This window comes from Anser cygnoides, chromosome 3 (genome assembly GCF_040182565.1).
Source record: "Anser cygnoides isolate HZ-2024a breed goose chromosome 3, Taihu_goose_T2T_genome, whole genome shotgun sequence".
NCBI classification, from domain to species: Eukaryota; Metazoa; Chordata; class Aves; order Anseriformes; family Anatidae; genus Anser; species Anser cygnoides.
Window position 1 is genome coordinate 59,814,040 of NC_089875.1, and position 16,508 is coordinate 59,830,547.

Here is a 16,508-nt window from a genome sequence, read left to right on the forward strand (position 1 = left end):
GGCTGGGGGCTGGAGCAGGACAGCTGCAAACGGCGCTGCCCTCACCCCAGTCCCACAGGGATCTGTTTCTCTGGAGCCCAAAATACCCTCGGACCTTGTTTCTCGTGTGATTTCCTTCGGATTTTTGTCTCTGGTCAAGTGTTGATGAAGTCCAGTAGCTGTTAGGGCTGCCACAGGCAGCAGTGGGTGGAAAGGAGACTTTCACCCATGTGGGCCTTCTCCAGCCCTCTCCCCCCGGCTCCCGTCTCTCCTTATTTCTCTGTTTTTTCACCCGCTGCTTCACTTGGTTGCTTTCCAGCCTTCCTGCACCACGAGAAAGTCAAAAGACTTGGCTGCTTTTTACAGCAGGCTGTTCTACCTGAAAAACCTCTTTGCACTCGTTAGTCAGAGAAATCTCATTTCTCCTATAACTGGGCTTTCTAAAGAAAATCCAAACAGAGTTCAAAAGGTGGCAGCCACTGGCAGTTTGCTGTCTGCTGGCCAAGTCTTAACATAAAAGTGTTTGGAGTGCCCTTTTTTTTTTTTTTTTTCCCCTTCCAAAACCAGTCTAAACTTCAAACTTTCTTTTAATGCTAAAATTTCTGTAAATTCATGAGTAACTCCTTGTGTGTTCAGCCCTTGGTGCCACTGTAGCGTGTCTGATAGAGGTAATTCTGACATCCTGATGACAGCTCTTACCTTAGAAATACCCAAACTGTAAGTTAGCTTCCTAACCATGCCCTGCGTAGTATTGCCTGGGAATGCCATAGTTATCAGGGAATTAAATTTCCATAAATTATTGATATTTCCAGAAATTCCTTTCTTCTGTCACAGCAGCAGTTTTGGTGCTGCCTTGTTATGTCAGTAAGAATTATGTTCTATAGCTGTGTCTATGTCATCTGTGCTTGGCTTAAACCTGTGGTAGTATCAAATAAGTTTGATAATATTGCGTACGTTTTCCTTAGCATTCCAGAGGCACAATCAGGACTCTAGGCTCTGAATTTTTATAACACCGACAAGTTTATATTTTCAGTGCTTCCTGTAGTTTCGGGATTTACAGCTCTGACGTCATCTAACTTCAGCAGAGAGCTTGCTTTTCAGAGCATGAGGATGGTCTTTTTCTAAAGTCCACATGAATTTTAAAATTTTGTTTTTAAATCATGAGCGCAGTTCTTATGTATTCCAGTTTGGCTGCGGTGATTTCATGGAAAATCACATTTTCCTTAATGATGAGATGTAAGAGTAACAAGAACTGGTAAGTCTCCGTAAGCAGGACTACTGAATCCATACTTCTCTAATACAAAATTATTTAACAGGGCTTTTTTTCTGTATGCTTTGTGCAGAAGATCTTGTGTTCAAGGGGAAGAAAACGTGTCAGTTAGTGCATAGATAAAGGCCTGTAAACCTAAGGGAGCTGCTGGCATTTGTAGAGGCAGGATTATGTGGTGGTTTGTAGCGGGGGGGCGTCTGTCTGTGAAACTGATTCTTCAAGCTTTGGGCAAGTTCATAAATAATCATTTATGGAAGCCTCCAAAAGCGTTTGTGTCAGAGACTGGACTAGCTCCAAAATACATACTGCATGTTTTATGTACATTTTTGTGGAAGGATTGTTTTTTTTTGGGGGGGGGGGAAGAAACGGATGTTTTATAGACACACAATTTTGCATGTATGAGGAAGTTTATAGAAATCTAAAGGTTTAAGTGGAAAAAATTAGTGATTTGATACGAAGGCCCCTTTTTGTCTTGTCATACCTGTTCCTTTCCCATGTGAGCTCTGTTTACAAAGGTAAAATTGGATATATTTATATGTGTTTGCAGCAGTTCTGAGAATTTGACTATGTGGTCAGGTTTGCATCTTAGTATCACAGTGTGGTTGAAACCATTGGATGCTGTGCATTTATGGAAGCAGTTCTCAGCTGGGAGCGGAGACACGGCTGCAGTTACTGAGGCTCGTGCTGTTTGTCCTCGTGCGTCTGTATGGTTGAGCAGCAGAGGGTTGTTTAAAGCTCTAGTGCTGTACAGCGGCAACCAAAACTCTTCATGCTGGTGGAACAGCTGGAGCTATTTGAAAATTCTGCACTTAACTGCAGCTCCAAGTAGCAACTTCTGGATGTTTGCACTTAATTGCAAATTTAATCCAAACGTTTCCTTCTTTCCTGTGTCTTCTGGTAAACGTGGCCATACGTGGGAGTCTGAAAGTGGGTTGGCTGAACAAAAATTTGTAAGCTACAGAAACAGATTGAGTTCAAGTAAGAAAAGTTGATCTGTGTCACAGAATCATTTGTTCAGATGTACTTCTCTACTTTTGTTTTATGAAAAAACCATGGATCCAATTGTCATTGCTATTTGTTTCATAAAATCCTTCCCAAATTCCAATCCCTTGCTAGTTTTATTCCACAAATACCTTTTATCCAAAAAAATAATTGCTCTTTGTCATCTGATCAAAACCTTTCAGATGAAAATAGAAATGAGAAAAAATAATTGTTCGTGACCTTAGACATGTACTGCCATCTTTCCCTCTTCGGGCTGGGATGCCGGGTACCTGTTCCTCTCCAGGACGCGGTGAGTGGCGAGCTGCAGCCTCTATTGAAGAGGTTTCAGAGCAGACTTCTGCAAATAGCTGTGGCTGGTTTTGCTGTCTGTGTGCCGTCTCCTCCAAGAGCCGTAACCTCTTACTAACGTAAGTTTACATTGCTAAAGGGTCTTAATCTCCTAGGAGACTGTGGATTTTTTTTTTTGTTATGATGAAAGAGCTGGGAAGAACATGCTTGCACTGAGTTATTGTGGGGAATCAGCATTTCAGAGCTGTTGTCTCAGAGTGCTTTTGGTAGGTGAAGGCTGGCAGCTCTGCTGGCTGCGGCTCCCAGGTAATATCCCAGCTCCTTCTGGGCAGCTCTGCGCTGCCAGTGTCACTTTAGGTGTTCACTTGCTGACACCTGTTACTATGGAGCCGTATCTTCACCTTTGAAGTGACGCTGACTGCTTTTATCTCCTGAATTTCACTTGCGGAGTAGCTCCAGTAAGAGTTTTCTTGGTTGGTCCCTGGAGAAGACCACAGTCTTGGGAAATGCAAATCGAGCAAATTAAGTGACACCTGACTTAACCATGCATTTCCAAAGTTAAAAGGACGTCACAACCCAATTTATCTTGCAGTTCAGCTTTACGTGACATTTGGATTAGCACAGTAGGCAGAGCAGTGCACCTCTCAGAAGAGCGTATCATTTGCTAGCTTCTTTGGAGGGATGAAGAAATGAACAGGGTACCATGATTTTCCTTCTAAGCGTATGGGTTTTGAGCTTTAGGAATGGTTTCAAGTTGTATTTCATGATTGATATGCAGCTTTTGTTTTGTTCCCAGAATGCCTCTAGTTCTTTCTTAAATCCAACTAATCCTTAGGCTGAAAAATTTGGGCAAATGCTTCCCTCTCGGGAGAGGGGCAAAACTGATGTCTCCTGACCTCCACATTTTTCTCTGAGCTCTCTGTATTGTATAAAGCAGGCTGGATGTTTCCAGGTGTTGTATGCCGTGTTTGAGATGAGACAATGCACTGTATGTGCTTTCCTACTCCCTGCTAATAAAGTAATAGCATATATGAAAATTGCTGTTTCCATGCAGTTGTTAGCCAACTGCTCATGAATTGTCCCCTGAAATGGAGAGAGTCTGTCTTTGAAGTGGTCATAGCTCACCGTTGTGGCAGGACATTGCAAATATTATAGCTCCCTTTTTTTTTTTTTTCTTCCCCAATTTGTATTACAAATGAAAAAAAAAAAGTGAATTTGAAAGTTAATAATGTTTTTAATGACTGAAGCTAATGAAATTTGCAAGAGTGTATTTAGTTTCTCTTACAGTATTTGGAACTTCTAAAAAAGGGATTTGACAGCTTGTAATTTAAACTGAAATATGTTTACTTGTCTTTTATCTGTAGAATCTCAATAAAAATAAAGATAATTAAGCTCTAGATTTTCCATCCAGTCATCCATTCATCTGCTTTTTTTTTTTTTTGCTGACATTTAATTTATTTTCTTTTTAATTTAAGTTTAATTTATTTACTAGCCTTTTTTCCACTTATAGCTTGAAAACTCTTGTCTATTTCTGGTGAATTGAAATGGAAATTCCACTATAACCTCATGTGTAGCTTGCTGCTCCAAAGCCAGAGCTGAAGTCAGCTGTTAAAATGTAAGGCTTAGGTGCTTGTGATGTCTACGCAAGGTGTATTTCCAGCGTGAGCGTGCATGTTGGACACCTAAGAGGGTGGCATGTTTTCCATCCCAAAGGAAGGTAATTAATATGTACACCCTCTGCTCCTTCTGGAGCTTCCCTTACATATGGTGTGGCAGCTTCGACTTGGCACTGCACCTTCCTGAAGCAGATGGTTTCCCTGGACATTGAGTCTCCAGGAACTTGCAGCGCACCAAGGGGAGCTGTGAGCTGCGAATTGAATGCGTTTCAACTGGTGTGTCGTTTGCGGGTGCATCACTCAAAATGAAAAGATGTGAGAGCCGAATAGAAGGCTTCTGACAAAGTTAGGAAAGTGTGTGTCCACTGCTGTGTCTGTGTATCAGAAGGGAGAGGGGGAGGCAGAGACGTAGCTGAATCCCTGAACTCTGAATACTCCGAATCGCTCTCTCGTAGGCAGCTCCCCAGATGACTGTATTAATTGAAGAGGGAGCTATAGAAAAAACAGGCTCGTGGCTTCAGTCAGTCATGCCTAATTTCAGTGCTTGAAACAGGTACAGAAGAAGACAATGAATAATAAAGGCTGTTGCCTTGTAGAAAGTGAAGTCTGTTTGTACTTGCTTGTAATTTCCATTGATTCTTTTAAATCTGCTTTTCTCCGTTGTCATCAACAGTGCTGAACAGCTGAGGAGTAAGGGTGCCTGGGTACAGCGTAGTGTACGCTACACAGAAACTTCCATCCAGGGGTTGTTAACTCAATTCTGCTAACCTCGGGTAATGCATGTGATGCCCTATATGATCAATACGGTGTGCTCGTTTCAGAATAAAAGTGAGGTAACTGTGGTGCGCGGTGGCATAACCAGGTATGAAATTCCACGTTCGACTTGTGGCCAACTCGACTCGCTTTTGCCAAGTGAGAGGCTCCCTGCGCTTGGCAGGAACGAGTGCACATGTGGCACTGCTCCTTTGCAAGGGCTGCAGCTGGCTGACATGGCGAGCTGAGCCCGACACCGAGCAGACTGCAGCTCCTCCACTGCTGCTGGTAGGCTGTGATTCAGCTGGGACTGAGAGGAACGCAGCAAACCTATTAAATTAATCAGGTCAAACGAGAAGTAGCTCATTTTGCTCTCCCTGCCCTGTGCTGACACTTCACACACACACGCGTGCTGGCGCCTCCATGAAGAAGCAGGAGCTTTTCTACCCTGAGGGTAGCCACAGCAAACGCCTGGGAGATAGCTCGGGTTTGTAGCTTGGAAAGAGCTGGAACGGGAAGATTCAGGAGTATTTCCCATTGCAGTGCTGTAATAACCTGCAAACTGCTGCTGCCTCCCTCTCTGTGCACGGCCCCTGGTGAAAGCCCTGGCCCACTTTGCAGCCCAAGGACAGCGAGTGTCAAGTGCAAATACTTCTATGTTTGTATTCAAGGACTTGGGTGTCCCAAAAGAGAACGGCTTAAAGTACTGCAGGTTTAATAAAGCTTAATACAGTTCGGTGGACTATTTGTGGTTCGTTAGGTGAGTGTTTTTGACTACGTGAATGAAAATTGCTCCCAGCCAGTACTGATGGTTTGCCTGCACAGTCGTACTCCCCAGACCAGAAGAGAAACTGGTATTTCTGTTTGTTTCTTTGTGTTTGTCCTCTGTGTGACAGCCTTGGGAGCTTAGGATGATTGTTCTGTATTTGATTACCTCGTGTCATAATTGTGCCTATTTAGGGAGGCAGCCTGTTCTGCTCTGCTCCTCCTTGTAGGACTCTGCACAAGGGTACAGTTGTCTTTGTTGCTCTGACCTGTTAAAGTGCAATTTGCCTTCTGGCCTACAAAGAGCATGATAGTGCAGTAATGCCAGGTGCCCTTCTCGCCACCCTTAGTTTTGATATTCCCCGTTACCTCAGAGCATTCTTCAGCAGCCCTGGTGAAATGCCCTGTCGGTCTGAAGGAGCAGCCCACGTGGAATCATGGTACCCCATGGGGTATCGCTGGAGCCATGCACAGATGAGTGGGCAAACGAAGGTGCCTGTGGGTTTTTCTTTTTGTTTCATTTTAAAAGTAAACATCATTGACAAAGCTCTGTTGCATCAATTAATCAAAGATAATTTAACACATAACTCTGGAAAAAAAAAGATTTTTTTTTTTCAATTTAGGAGTAGATCCTTTAATGGCACTTTGAAGTTATGGGATTGCCTGTTGTTTTTCCAGGCTTTTTCTTCAGAATTTCTCGTCTTGCCTCTCTTGAAATTTAGGACTGTCAGTTTCGGTGCAATTAGTTTTCTCCTTGTCATACAGGGAGACTTTATACATTTTGTCTTCTTTGTTCAACTTCTGTGGCAAATAAATTCCTGAATGAATTTAGAGAAGTTGGTTGCGGATTCCTTTCTTGACCTGCAGCAACTCTTAAAAAGATTTTGTCCTTTCCGTGCCCTTGGTCTGAAGAGTAAGGCAAACAAAAGATAAGGCGAACTAATTCATGACTTCATTTTGTTTGTTTTCTTCCTCACTTAAGGCAGAAGATAACCCTTTCTGAAAATCATTCATTTTGTTGGTTTTAATGCTAAACACTTTGCACCTGCAGAGATTCCTGGGTTTATTACAGAAGAACTTTTTGTTTGTAATAGGCAAAAGCCATAACATGATTTCATAAATGCTGTCTGTAATATCTAGTTGAAAACTCTGCCAGTTTAGCTATAGCTATTGTAGGAATAGAAATAAAGCTGTCTTCTAAAAAGCTGCTTTTGATGAAGCAAACAGATAGATAAATAAAGAATTTTAATTTGGCTCCTGAATTTAGATATGACTGAAGTGGAACTAGATGCCTCCTTCAAGTAAGATGACAGCACTTTCAGCTTAATTCTCTAAGAAAACAATCTGAAGTGGTTTCAGAGGTTTTATTGGAAAAAGGTTGTTTTAGAAATAAGTTTAATTATGGGCAACATTTACAGATTTTTATAGTGGCCCTGTTTTTCCCTGTTGCTTTTAAGTGCTTAAAACTTCTTTACCTTTGAATATTTGGAAAACCAGTTTCTCGTGCCAGCCTTGAGAGGTACGACAAGACCCTGTAGCTGTAAGACTACAGCTTGTAAGTATGTGCATAGCTTTATGCTTGCTGTTTCACTGGTAATTTGAGAAGGTCCATTCACCAGAAGTCACCTCCATGCATTATTTTTAGCGGGACTGGACACCACCTTTTACCTCTTGCTGTGGCAAATGTTTATCAGTTTGAGTTATTTGAATGGATTGATGGAGTTATTCTAATTATTCCCCGTGGATTCTGCTTGAAAGGACATACTTCCAGCCTCATCATCTGAACGAGCCGTTTGTCTTGCCAGGTCTGCTGTGACCTTCTCCAAACCAATTTCATCTTCTATAATAATTTTTAAAATATTTCTTTCCTCCCTCACTGTGTGAGGAAACTCCACCTTAATCAGTGAAAAATTCCTCAAGTGGACCTGGTAATAAAATAATATCAAGCGCAAGAGAAAATAGCAAAATATTTTCTCTTACTTTGCAGTTAGGAGAATGTTTGGTGCTAGTTACCAAAATAATAGTTAATAATTTTCATCCAGTGCTCAGTGTCCGAGTCGATGCTGTCCCTTTAAGCATATCCCGGTGCTGACCTCCTTTATCTCGCCCCTCTTATCACCCATGTGGCCACCACGCCTGGTAGGCTCAGGGTCTGGCTTTTCTTAGTGCCGGGGCTGGCTGGAGACAAGCAGTGTGGGACTGTGACTGTCCTCTAGTCGAAAACTGTATTTTTACTCCAGCTGTTTTCTTTGGATAATTTTTCAGGGCTTTTTGTTTGTGTGCTTTACGCACAGTTTGAAAGGGAAATGTGTCAGAATGATTCAGGCTTTAGAAAATCTCTTTCAATAGTTGGCGCCCGTCCAGGGTATCAGAAACATAGGTCTCCGCAGACCACTTTGGTTCTAAAGGAAACAGCGTTTAATTAGACGTCCCAACAGCCCTGCTGGCTGGCGGTCACACTGGGATGCGCTTTTGCGGTACAGCAACACGTGAAGCAAGACAGAAAATGCCCAAGTCCTGATCCTTTTTCCATGAGTTGGGCAGATATCTGCGCTTTCTTCCACGCTCGTTTTAATGGTGCAATCATTAGTAGCAACAAATGCTACAAGTCCATACATATTTTTTCCTAAGTTTGACTTGAGAGCAAGAAAGAATAGTTTTGATTTGTCAAACCTCCTGACTGCATGTAATTAAAACTTTTCGGATGACCGTGACCAGCCCTTATAAAACATGGCCATTTATATATGGGGAATGGCATAATTCTCCATGTGTCAGTCATGGTCTGCTCTGTCAAACCAGTGTGTTTAGCACCCAGCTAGCAGGAGCAGTGCCTTCGTGAGCGGTGGCCATGGCAGTTGGCATCACCTCCTCTGCTTCTGCCCTGATACGGTAGGTGTGGTGGGCACTAGCATTTCTGGAGGCACCATTTCACACTTCCAGCTCTCTCTTCATATTCAGCTTGATACAGAACGCTTTATTCAGTCAGTTATACTTTGTAATTTGCCGCTTGGAAGACATTTGTCTATTATTTCCATAAGAGTTCAGCACCCCAGTACAAGGAGAGGCCTGGTTGCTTAGTGTCACAGACAGCACAGTGCACTGTGGGCAGTCAGAGAACTAATTTTCTGATGGGGCTCGGGACCAGATGTGAGGTCCTGCAAATGTCACAGGTGCCAGAGAGCGTCCAGACACCTCAGGCTGCGTAGGCTCTTCCTTGGCAGGTCTAACTACCTGGGGTGTTCAGGAGATAGAAAACATGTGTCCCTATTTCCAGAGTTCTCCTCTCCCAGGAGGGCTTTTGGAGCACCCACATAAACCAACATTTTACATGGTTTACACATCCACTAGATGTAAACCCACATCAGCTGGACCTGCTCTGCATGTGGCCACTCTCATTTAGAGGCATAGCTGCAAAAATGAGGTGGTGGTGCTTTGTAGTTCCTCAGCAGCACATGTGTTTTGCCTTAAACCATCACTGGATAAGCTATGGAAGCAGATAGAAGCTAGGTTGATCCCCAGCCAGTGGCTTTAAAGGCAAGCTCTTTTTTTCCTTGCTGTTTCTTTGACCCCATGACTGACATCCTGTGGGACAGTAGAGGCACTTCAAAAGACCCCACACTTGATGACTGGGGCTTTCCTCGTTTGATTTTTTTAAATTTTGTTGTCTTGGTTGTTTTTTGTTTGTTTTTGTTTGTTTTTGTTTGTTTTTGGATGAGTTCCCTCTTTCCCACAGACATCAGGAAGGTGGGGATCCCATTCAGGCTTCCCCACTCCACTCCTGATGAGGGCAGAAAGGGAGCTGTTGAACAGGACAGAGGTTGCCTCAGGAAAGGCTGCTGGAGAGCATCTCTGCTGCAGCCAGGCTCACCCTTGGGGGGGAGATGCTGGCCCAAGCCCACTCTGAGCAGCATGTGCTACTGGTGCTATGGCCCAGAGCAACTTCAGGCTTTCCAGCACTTCACTACCACGTTGCATCTGGGCTGTGTCTGATTTCTCAGACAATAGCACTGTTCTGTAGATGGCATCCTCTGACTTGTTTTATTTACATTTTTCCCACTGTGTCTGTGTGGGCTTGATTGCTGTTTTTGTCTCTTTTCAGTATTTTTCTGCTCGTATTTGTGATTCCCCTAGAATCTGCCGTGTTGTTTCTCAGTCCCCACTGGGGTGTTCACAGCTGCTCCCAGTCCCCTGTGACTACCACTGATGTGCTTCTTACTTCCTCTTCCAGGTAATTAATGAGTAGATTTAACAAGATTGGACCTTCAAATCTCTGGTAGCCAAGGAACCTTCCTCCAGCTCCAGTATGTTTCTGTTTATTTTGCCTATATCAAGGGTATTCCTGGAGCCCTCTGAAGAATTACAACAGCAAACAGTGCGTGTATGCTTGGAACATCAGAAAAATGAATTAAGAGGAAAGGGTCTTTTCTTCTTAGAGCATAAGGAAATCTTGAAATTAGTCTGTACGCTTTCAATCAGAAGTTTAAAAAAAAAAGAGAAGGCAGGCTAAGCTGTATAAAAACTGGATTTGGGGCTGTTCCACTGTAATGTCTCCACATTTCAGCGACAGCAGTCTGCTCTTAGCTCGCTCTAAAATGAAGCAACTTCCCTTACATGGTGACAGATCCCTGAAATGTGATATTTAAGATCTAAGCATGGCTAATGGTACTTGGCATCTCATTAGTGCTGCTTCATCATCTGTGGTCTAACCTACTGCTTTCAAGGTGTTTGAACCATTTTTTTATTTTTTAATTTTTTTATTTATTTCTAGAGCTCTGCCCAAAAATAACATGTTTACATGTGTTCTTTATCACAATTTGGCTGTATATGAATAATTTTAGGACAGCTAATGTATTTGGAGAGAGCTACAATTCTAAGTTGTTAGTAAGGGAGGTTACCCTGACCCTTACCCTAGGAAATGCTCCCTAGTTCCTCTATTTCTTTGCTGTTTAGGGCCAGGCCCTACATAAGTTGGTCAACACCACATTAACCTAGTGCACTGCATGTGGACCCAAATATCACCAGTAAGCAGTGGAGCTGGTGGCAGCTGCCTGTGACCCTTATAAAAATAAAATATGAAGTTGTGTGCTTGTCTTCCTATAGGTGTCCTGTGCAGAAATAAGCTGTATGCAAAAGCTCTTTTTAGCAAGAAATTAATCTCTCGTGTTGAGCTCAGGAAACATTCTGCACACAGAAGGGAATAAACGGTATTTTTGGGCTGTGTTGTGCAAATCTAGTGCCCCGAGAATTGAGATGTTAGTGGGAATCCCCCCTCTGTGCAGAGGGAATGTACCTTTATGGGGTTTGTGCTGGTCCTGACTGTCCTAAATGTATTCGTCATAAAATCAGAAGTCAGTCAAGATACAGCCCTGTTTGGCATTTTACTTATACCTTCACACAGAAAGCTAGGAGGAGGAGTGCCCTGTCTCTAACTAGCACTCAGGTGAAGAAGAGCTGTCTCCAGCTGCCATCCGGACACAGCTGCATATTCTTACAATCCTATCACAGGCCTGAGTTAGAAGGGACCCGCCAGGATCTTCGAGTCCAACTCCTAATTTCTGATTATTAATTGCGCATATACCTATATCTGAAACAGAAAATGAAGCGCTTTCTGGAGAGGTAAGACCAGCCATATATTCCACGGCATCAGGCTAAAGCGCCGTTTTTCCAGTGCAGACCACGCTGGGCCTGCAGCAGCGACACCGCAACAACATGACGTGCTGGGGCCTGGGCCTGCTGGGCCCCACGGAAGAGGACCGGGAGCCTTTTCCCCGCTGGTCCTAAGCCGTTTTCCCTCTGCAGGCAGCGTGCCCCGGGGAAGGGACTGTGGCGGGATGCTCTGCCCGAGAGGTGAGGGGCTGCGCGGCCGGAGGGTTTTGTTTGGCGATGCGCTAGTGCAGATTTATCGCCGCTTTTGTTCCTGCGTGCAGGGAGTGGGACATCGCGGCCCTGCGAATCCCGCAGGACGGTGCACGGCAGACAAAAGGGCGAGCTTTGCATCGCAGGAACTTCTGTGGTGGCTCCTGCATGGAGCAGGGGGGGCCCTGTGGCGGCCCAGCCGTGGCCCCACTCGCGTGGGCCCCAGCGGAGAGCCCGGAGAGGAGCAGGGAACGGTGCTGCTGCGGTGACGTGGATGCCTGATGGAAACCCCTGCTGCTCTGCTGGGTCAGACATGCTGCACAGCCATAGTACAAAGACAAGGGTTTGCATGGCCAAGGCAGAAGGGAGATGCTTATTTTCTTTAATTGGACTTCCTGAGAATGTGGTTCTGAAAAGACTGAGAAAAGCTCATTATTTTTGTTTAACATCTGTACTTCTGTTTTCATTCAAAATCCGTGTTAGTGCCGCTCTCCTTTTCTTACTGAAGAAAGTAAGAAGCCGTTGTTGAAAGGCAACAGCAGAGAGCTCTTGTAAGGAAGGGGTTAGGAGTGGTAAAAAAATGTCCTTTCCCTGTGAAAGGATAGCAATTAAGTTAAATACTTGAGTGCGTATCAACCCTTGCTCAGAAGCTTTTGCTCTTCTCTCTAAGTTGCTTCGAAATGTTGACTATTTTCACTCTACCAATGTCTTTGATTTGTCAAAAGTCCCCAGGAAGCGTCTTGGTACACTTGCCAACCATTAATTAAAAAGCAGAAGTAAAGTTCAATTCCTGCAAATTTTACACTAATGAATCAGTTGCTGGTGAATCAGTCAGGGAATCTAGACGAAACCTTCATTAATTTAATGACACAATTTTGCTGTGTATCAGTTTATCTTAAATAAAATTGCTACTGTGTACAAAGTTTAAAAAAAAAAAAACAACAAAAAACACGAACAAACCCACAGACAAAACAGAACACCTTTATTTAAATATTTCAACTGCAGAGCAAGAGGTTTGCAGTTCATGACATAGTTCAGTGGATTACTGGAATTTAGAAACAGTGACAGCTGAAGCTTTTTTAGAGCATTAGCTTAGAGATGCAGAATAGAAGTTATTGTTTAAATAAAGAGCATAATAGATGACATATTTTCAAGTGAGTTGGGCAGCTAGACAGCTAATAAGACTTGGTCTTCTCTGACCTAGAGCACCTGACAGAAAATGAACCAATGAGTAAAGTTTTCAGAGATGTTCAGCAGATGACTTTGTACAGAAAGGTACATGATAAAACTGACCTATGCTTGCTTTTTATTAATCTCAAGTTGAATGTATGGAAAGAGTGTTTTTAAATTTTTCAGATTGCATTTCTGGATAAGTTGCTAGGTTCCAGGCACAAAAGCCCATCTTAGGGCTGTGCTTCAAAACAGTGCAGGTACTGGAGAGTTTTGTTGGATAGCAATATATTTTGATTGCCATGATTTAGTTTTTTCCTATTTGTATGCTCTTACATACTCTTTTCTCTAAGCTACCATGCTGTGCAGTATTTTATGAGGTTGTAGTAGACTTTTCCCTACCTTTAGAAGCAGCAGTTATTGTGTATTACATTATTAGCGTGGTTTTGAAAATCATGATCCTGAAATAATCAGCTAAGGCGTTATCACTGATTTCTTCCCGTTAACCTTAACGTGCGATGGAGAGAAGTTGTTTTGCCCCAGTCCTTTCATTGAGGAGGAGGATTTGTTTGTCTTCGAAACAGCACAGCAGGTCTGTCTCTCAGATACTGTTTTTGTTTAGGCTCTGAAGGCTCTGGGAGAAGTGGTGCGGTTGTTTACGTGCTACCCTGACTCCCACGTTGTTTTCTCAGTCTGTGATGAGCAGCCTTGATATGACAAACGATGGGCACTGAGTTTGTTTAGGGACTGAGTTTGAGGTGTATTAGGTGGGTGTGGATGTGCTCGGCATGCATAGGATCAGTGATGAAATCCCTGCTCTAAAACTGGGGCCCGTGTAGGTTTAGGGGCCTGGCCCTCTGCCCACACACACCCAGCCCCCCGGCTCCTCCTGGCTGGGAGGGTGACCCGAGCCCTCCTACGCTGGGTGCTGGGGTGGCCCCAGTGCTGCACCCTCCTGCAGGCAGCACCTGGTTCTTCGGCACAGACCTGGGCTCCCCCTCGCCACGTGCAGCACGAGCCGCCTTGGGGCTTGTTGAGAGCTGGGCATCCTCAGAAGAGGCGATGCGGCGTGATTGCTAGGGTTGTTTGGAATTGGAGACATACGAATGGAAGAATTAAACGACTTTTCTCCCAAAAGAATTAATTCCTAAAAAGGTCGTGAGCCTCGGTTCGTTGGCATGTGCTGAAAAATGAGATCATGTTTCTGTAATATTTGCCTAGAGTTTCTCTTTGGTTCGTAGTTCTTGTTGAAGGCGAAGAGTGCCAAGAAAACGCTGTAAAGCAAGCATGTGTGCTTACTGCTTGCCTGCACTTGGGACGTATTTTCCATCCTTGCTTGTCTTACAGCTGTGGATTTGAGAGGGAAGTCTTTTATACTAATAATAGCAAGGAGTTATGATAGAAGCTATCCACGAAAAATCCCAGGCATGTGCTGCTTGTTCCCTGGAGAAGGGATCCATGGTAGAAATGCAGATTTTTTTTTTTATTTTTATTTTTTTTAAAGATCACAGGGCTGCTCACCAGTTGTCTCCTGTGTTCTGTGCATGTAAGGACATTCCTTGGATTCTTTTCTTGGCAATGTTCTCATAAAATATCCAATGTTTGAAATCAGAAACAGATTTTCTCTGATGTTTTTAAACAAATGCATTTTCCAAGTTGAACTGGGCAAGCCAAAATGTGTACAAGTTGCTTTCTTTTTTTTATTTCTTTCTGCTTAAAGTTTTAATTGTTTCATATAACAGCAAGTCAAAGTGAGGGAGGGGACTTGCAGTAATCTAAATGGAGTAATCTGTCAAAGCGAAGATCCTTTGCAGAATTTAGTGTTTGGTTTAAGCTTAAGAAAGCAGCTGATTGATTGTGTGGTATTTGTTCCTCTGGCTTCATTTCATTTTTTTTTTTTTATTCCTGTCTCAGTTCTGTGTTATCACAATCAGGCTTGTGAGTCAGACCCATTCATTCTGTGGTTGTTTTTTCTTATGTCGTATGTGTTATTTTAATAGTGTAAGTAACTTTGAGGACGCTTCTCATCAGTAATTCTTCAAAATCTAAAAGCCATTTGAAGAAATGCAGAATTAGTACAGGCAAATCAGAATTAAATTTCAAGCACGGGACTGTTTGAGTTCGTAAGCCTGCTTCTGAAAGAAGAGCTCTGCTGTTCTTCGTTTCTCTGGTATTTCACGGAGTTCTTCTTCCTGCTGTGCTTGTTCCAAGCTGTTTTCTTTGCCACTTCTTTTCCTGTCCCCATCCAAGCCGATCACTGCCTGGTGCATCTGTGATGCAGCTGAGGCCTGCCACTGAGGGGAAGTCTTCACATAGCTTGGTCTTAACAATTACATCTGTGTGAATTCTTGCCATGGCAATGCACAGCTAGAGAGGTCTGTCAGACGTGGTGTATTCGTGTGCTGAGCAAACAAACCAATTGTTGCTTTGAAACCAAAGAGATTTGAGTGTTTAGGATTGCTCGAAGTTTGGAGTTTTTGTTGGTTAAACAAGAACTTTATTACCCCATGCAGAAGGAAGGAGAGATGTAGAGGTGCAGAGATACATGCGTGGCTAAGCATGTTCATAGCATCTGCCGCGGGTCTGTCCTCATATCAGAGAGCAATGAATAGGATGTACTTCTAACCGTGCCTGGAACTGCAGAATGAAATTGAGCATAACAAAAGGAAGATTATAGGTTTAGATGATTAAATCCTCACTGAAGTTGCTCAGGTGCTTGGAACTGTTGCAGATCCCCACGTACTTCTATTTTTTCTCTTAAGGTAGGGAACACATTGGAAGGAGGGCAGCATATGTAAAAGTGAAATGAGTTTCCAAGGCAGCAGAGCACTGAGGCAGTGCCCGCTCCTCCTCTGCCACTTGTTCCTGGGTCTGTGTGCAGTCGATGGAGCAAAGGGAAAGCCCAGTGCCACCCCTGCCATGAAGACCCATCAGGGAGAGCTGTGTTCCCCAGCTCTCATTTCCATTATTTGGAGATTGCCCATAAATATATTTGTTCACCACATTGTGTAAGCATGTTGTTACGCTCCTTCGGGTTGCTTTGTTTGACTGCCCCGACAGAGGCCACCAAATGGCACAGGCTCAGACCCTACCAAATGAATGCCTTTTGTTTGGTGTGTTTGTGTTTTTTTCTTTTTTTGGTAACAGAACAGGGTGTGGGCACGTATTTTTTCCGTTAAATTTTTAAGAGCACTAATGGCAGTGGGTGAAGCTGGGCAGAATATAATCAGGCATTAGATAAAAATCTCCTCCGGTAGGCATGCCAGCCCTCCCCAGGGCACATGGGTCTTTTGCCCTGCTACACAGGGGGAAACTCACCCTAAATAGGCATGGAGACAACGCGAGCTGCATGGATTTGGATGTGAAAGCAGTTAGTATTGAACCTCCCCTTCAGCAGACCTTTAGCTGATAATTGGAAATGTGGAGGTCAGGAGAGGTTTCTGTACGTGCCTGGCTTTCGGTAGGTGACTGCAGCTTGTGTTTTTTAAACACAGTCTGGTGTAAACACACACAGGAATACTTGATGCTCATGATCCATTGGTTTATTCAGGTGGTGTTGTTCAGTCTTTAAGACTCTTTGAAAATTGACTTGTCTACTGTCACAAACAGATAATTAGCACAAAGCTTTTTCTCTGCCTCTAGTTTTACTTTCACATGAGCATTTAATGCATTCCCTGCCTTTCTTCTCCATGTCTACTTCATTGCAGGCTGCAACAAGAACCGTTTGCACAACTGACACAACACATCAATCCTGAAGGGGGATTGATAGTAAATGAATCATAGAAAGACCACTTGCTGTTTTCTTTGAC

General features: G+C 43.5%; 1 protein-coding gene across 7 annotated transcripts in view; it reads left to right on the forward strand.

Moving 5' to 3' along the window:
• NHSL1 (NHS like 1) overlaps positions 1-16,508 on the forward strand; it is a 169,718-nt gene that overhangs the window by 71,380 nt on the left and 81,830 nt on the right. The window contains exon 1 of one of the 7 annotated variants that reach the window (XM_066994239.1): positions 9,603-9,901. The exons of the other annotated variants lie outside the window; for them this stretch is intronic. Within the exon in view, the coding sequence (XP_066850340.1) occupies positions 9,877-9,901 (25 nt within the window). The 5' untranslated portion in view covers positions 9,603-9,876. Of the gene's footprint in view, positions 1-9,602; positions 9,902-16,508 lie in introns of those variants that run through there. 7 annotated transcript variants of the gene reach the window in all.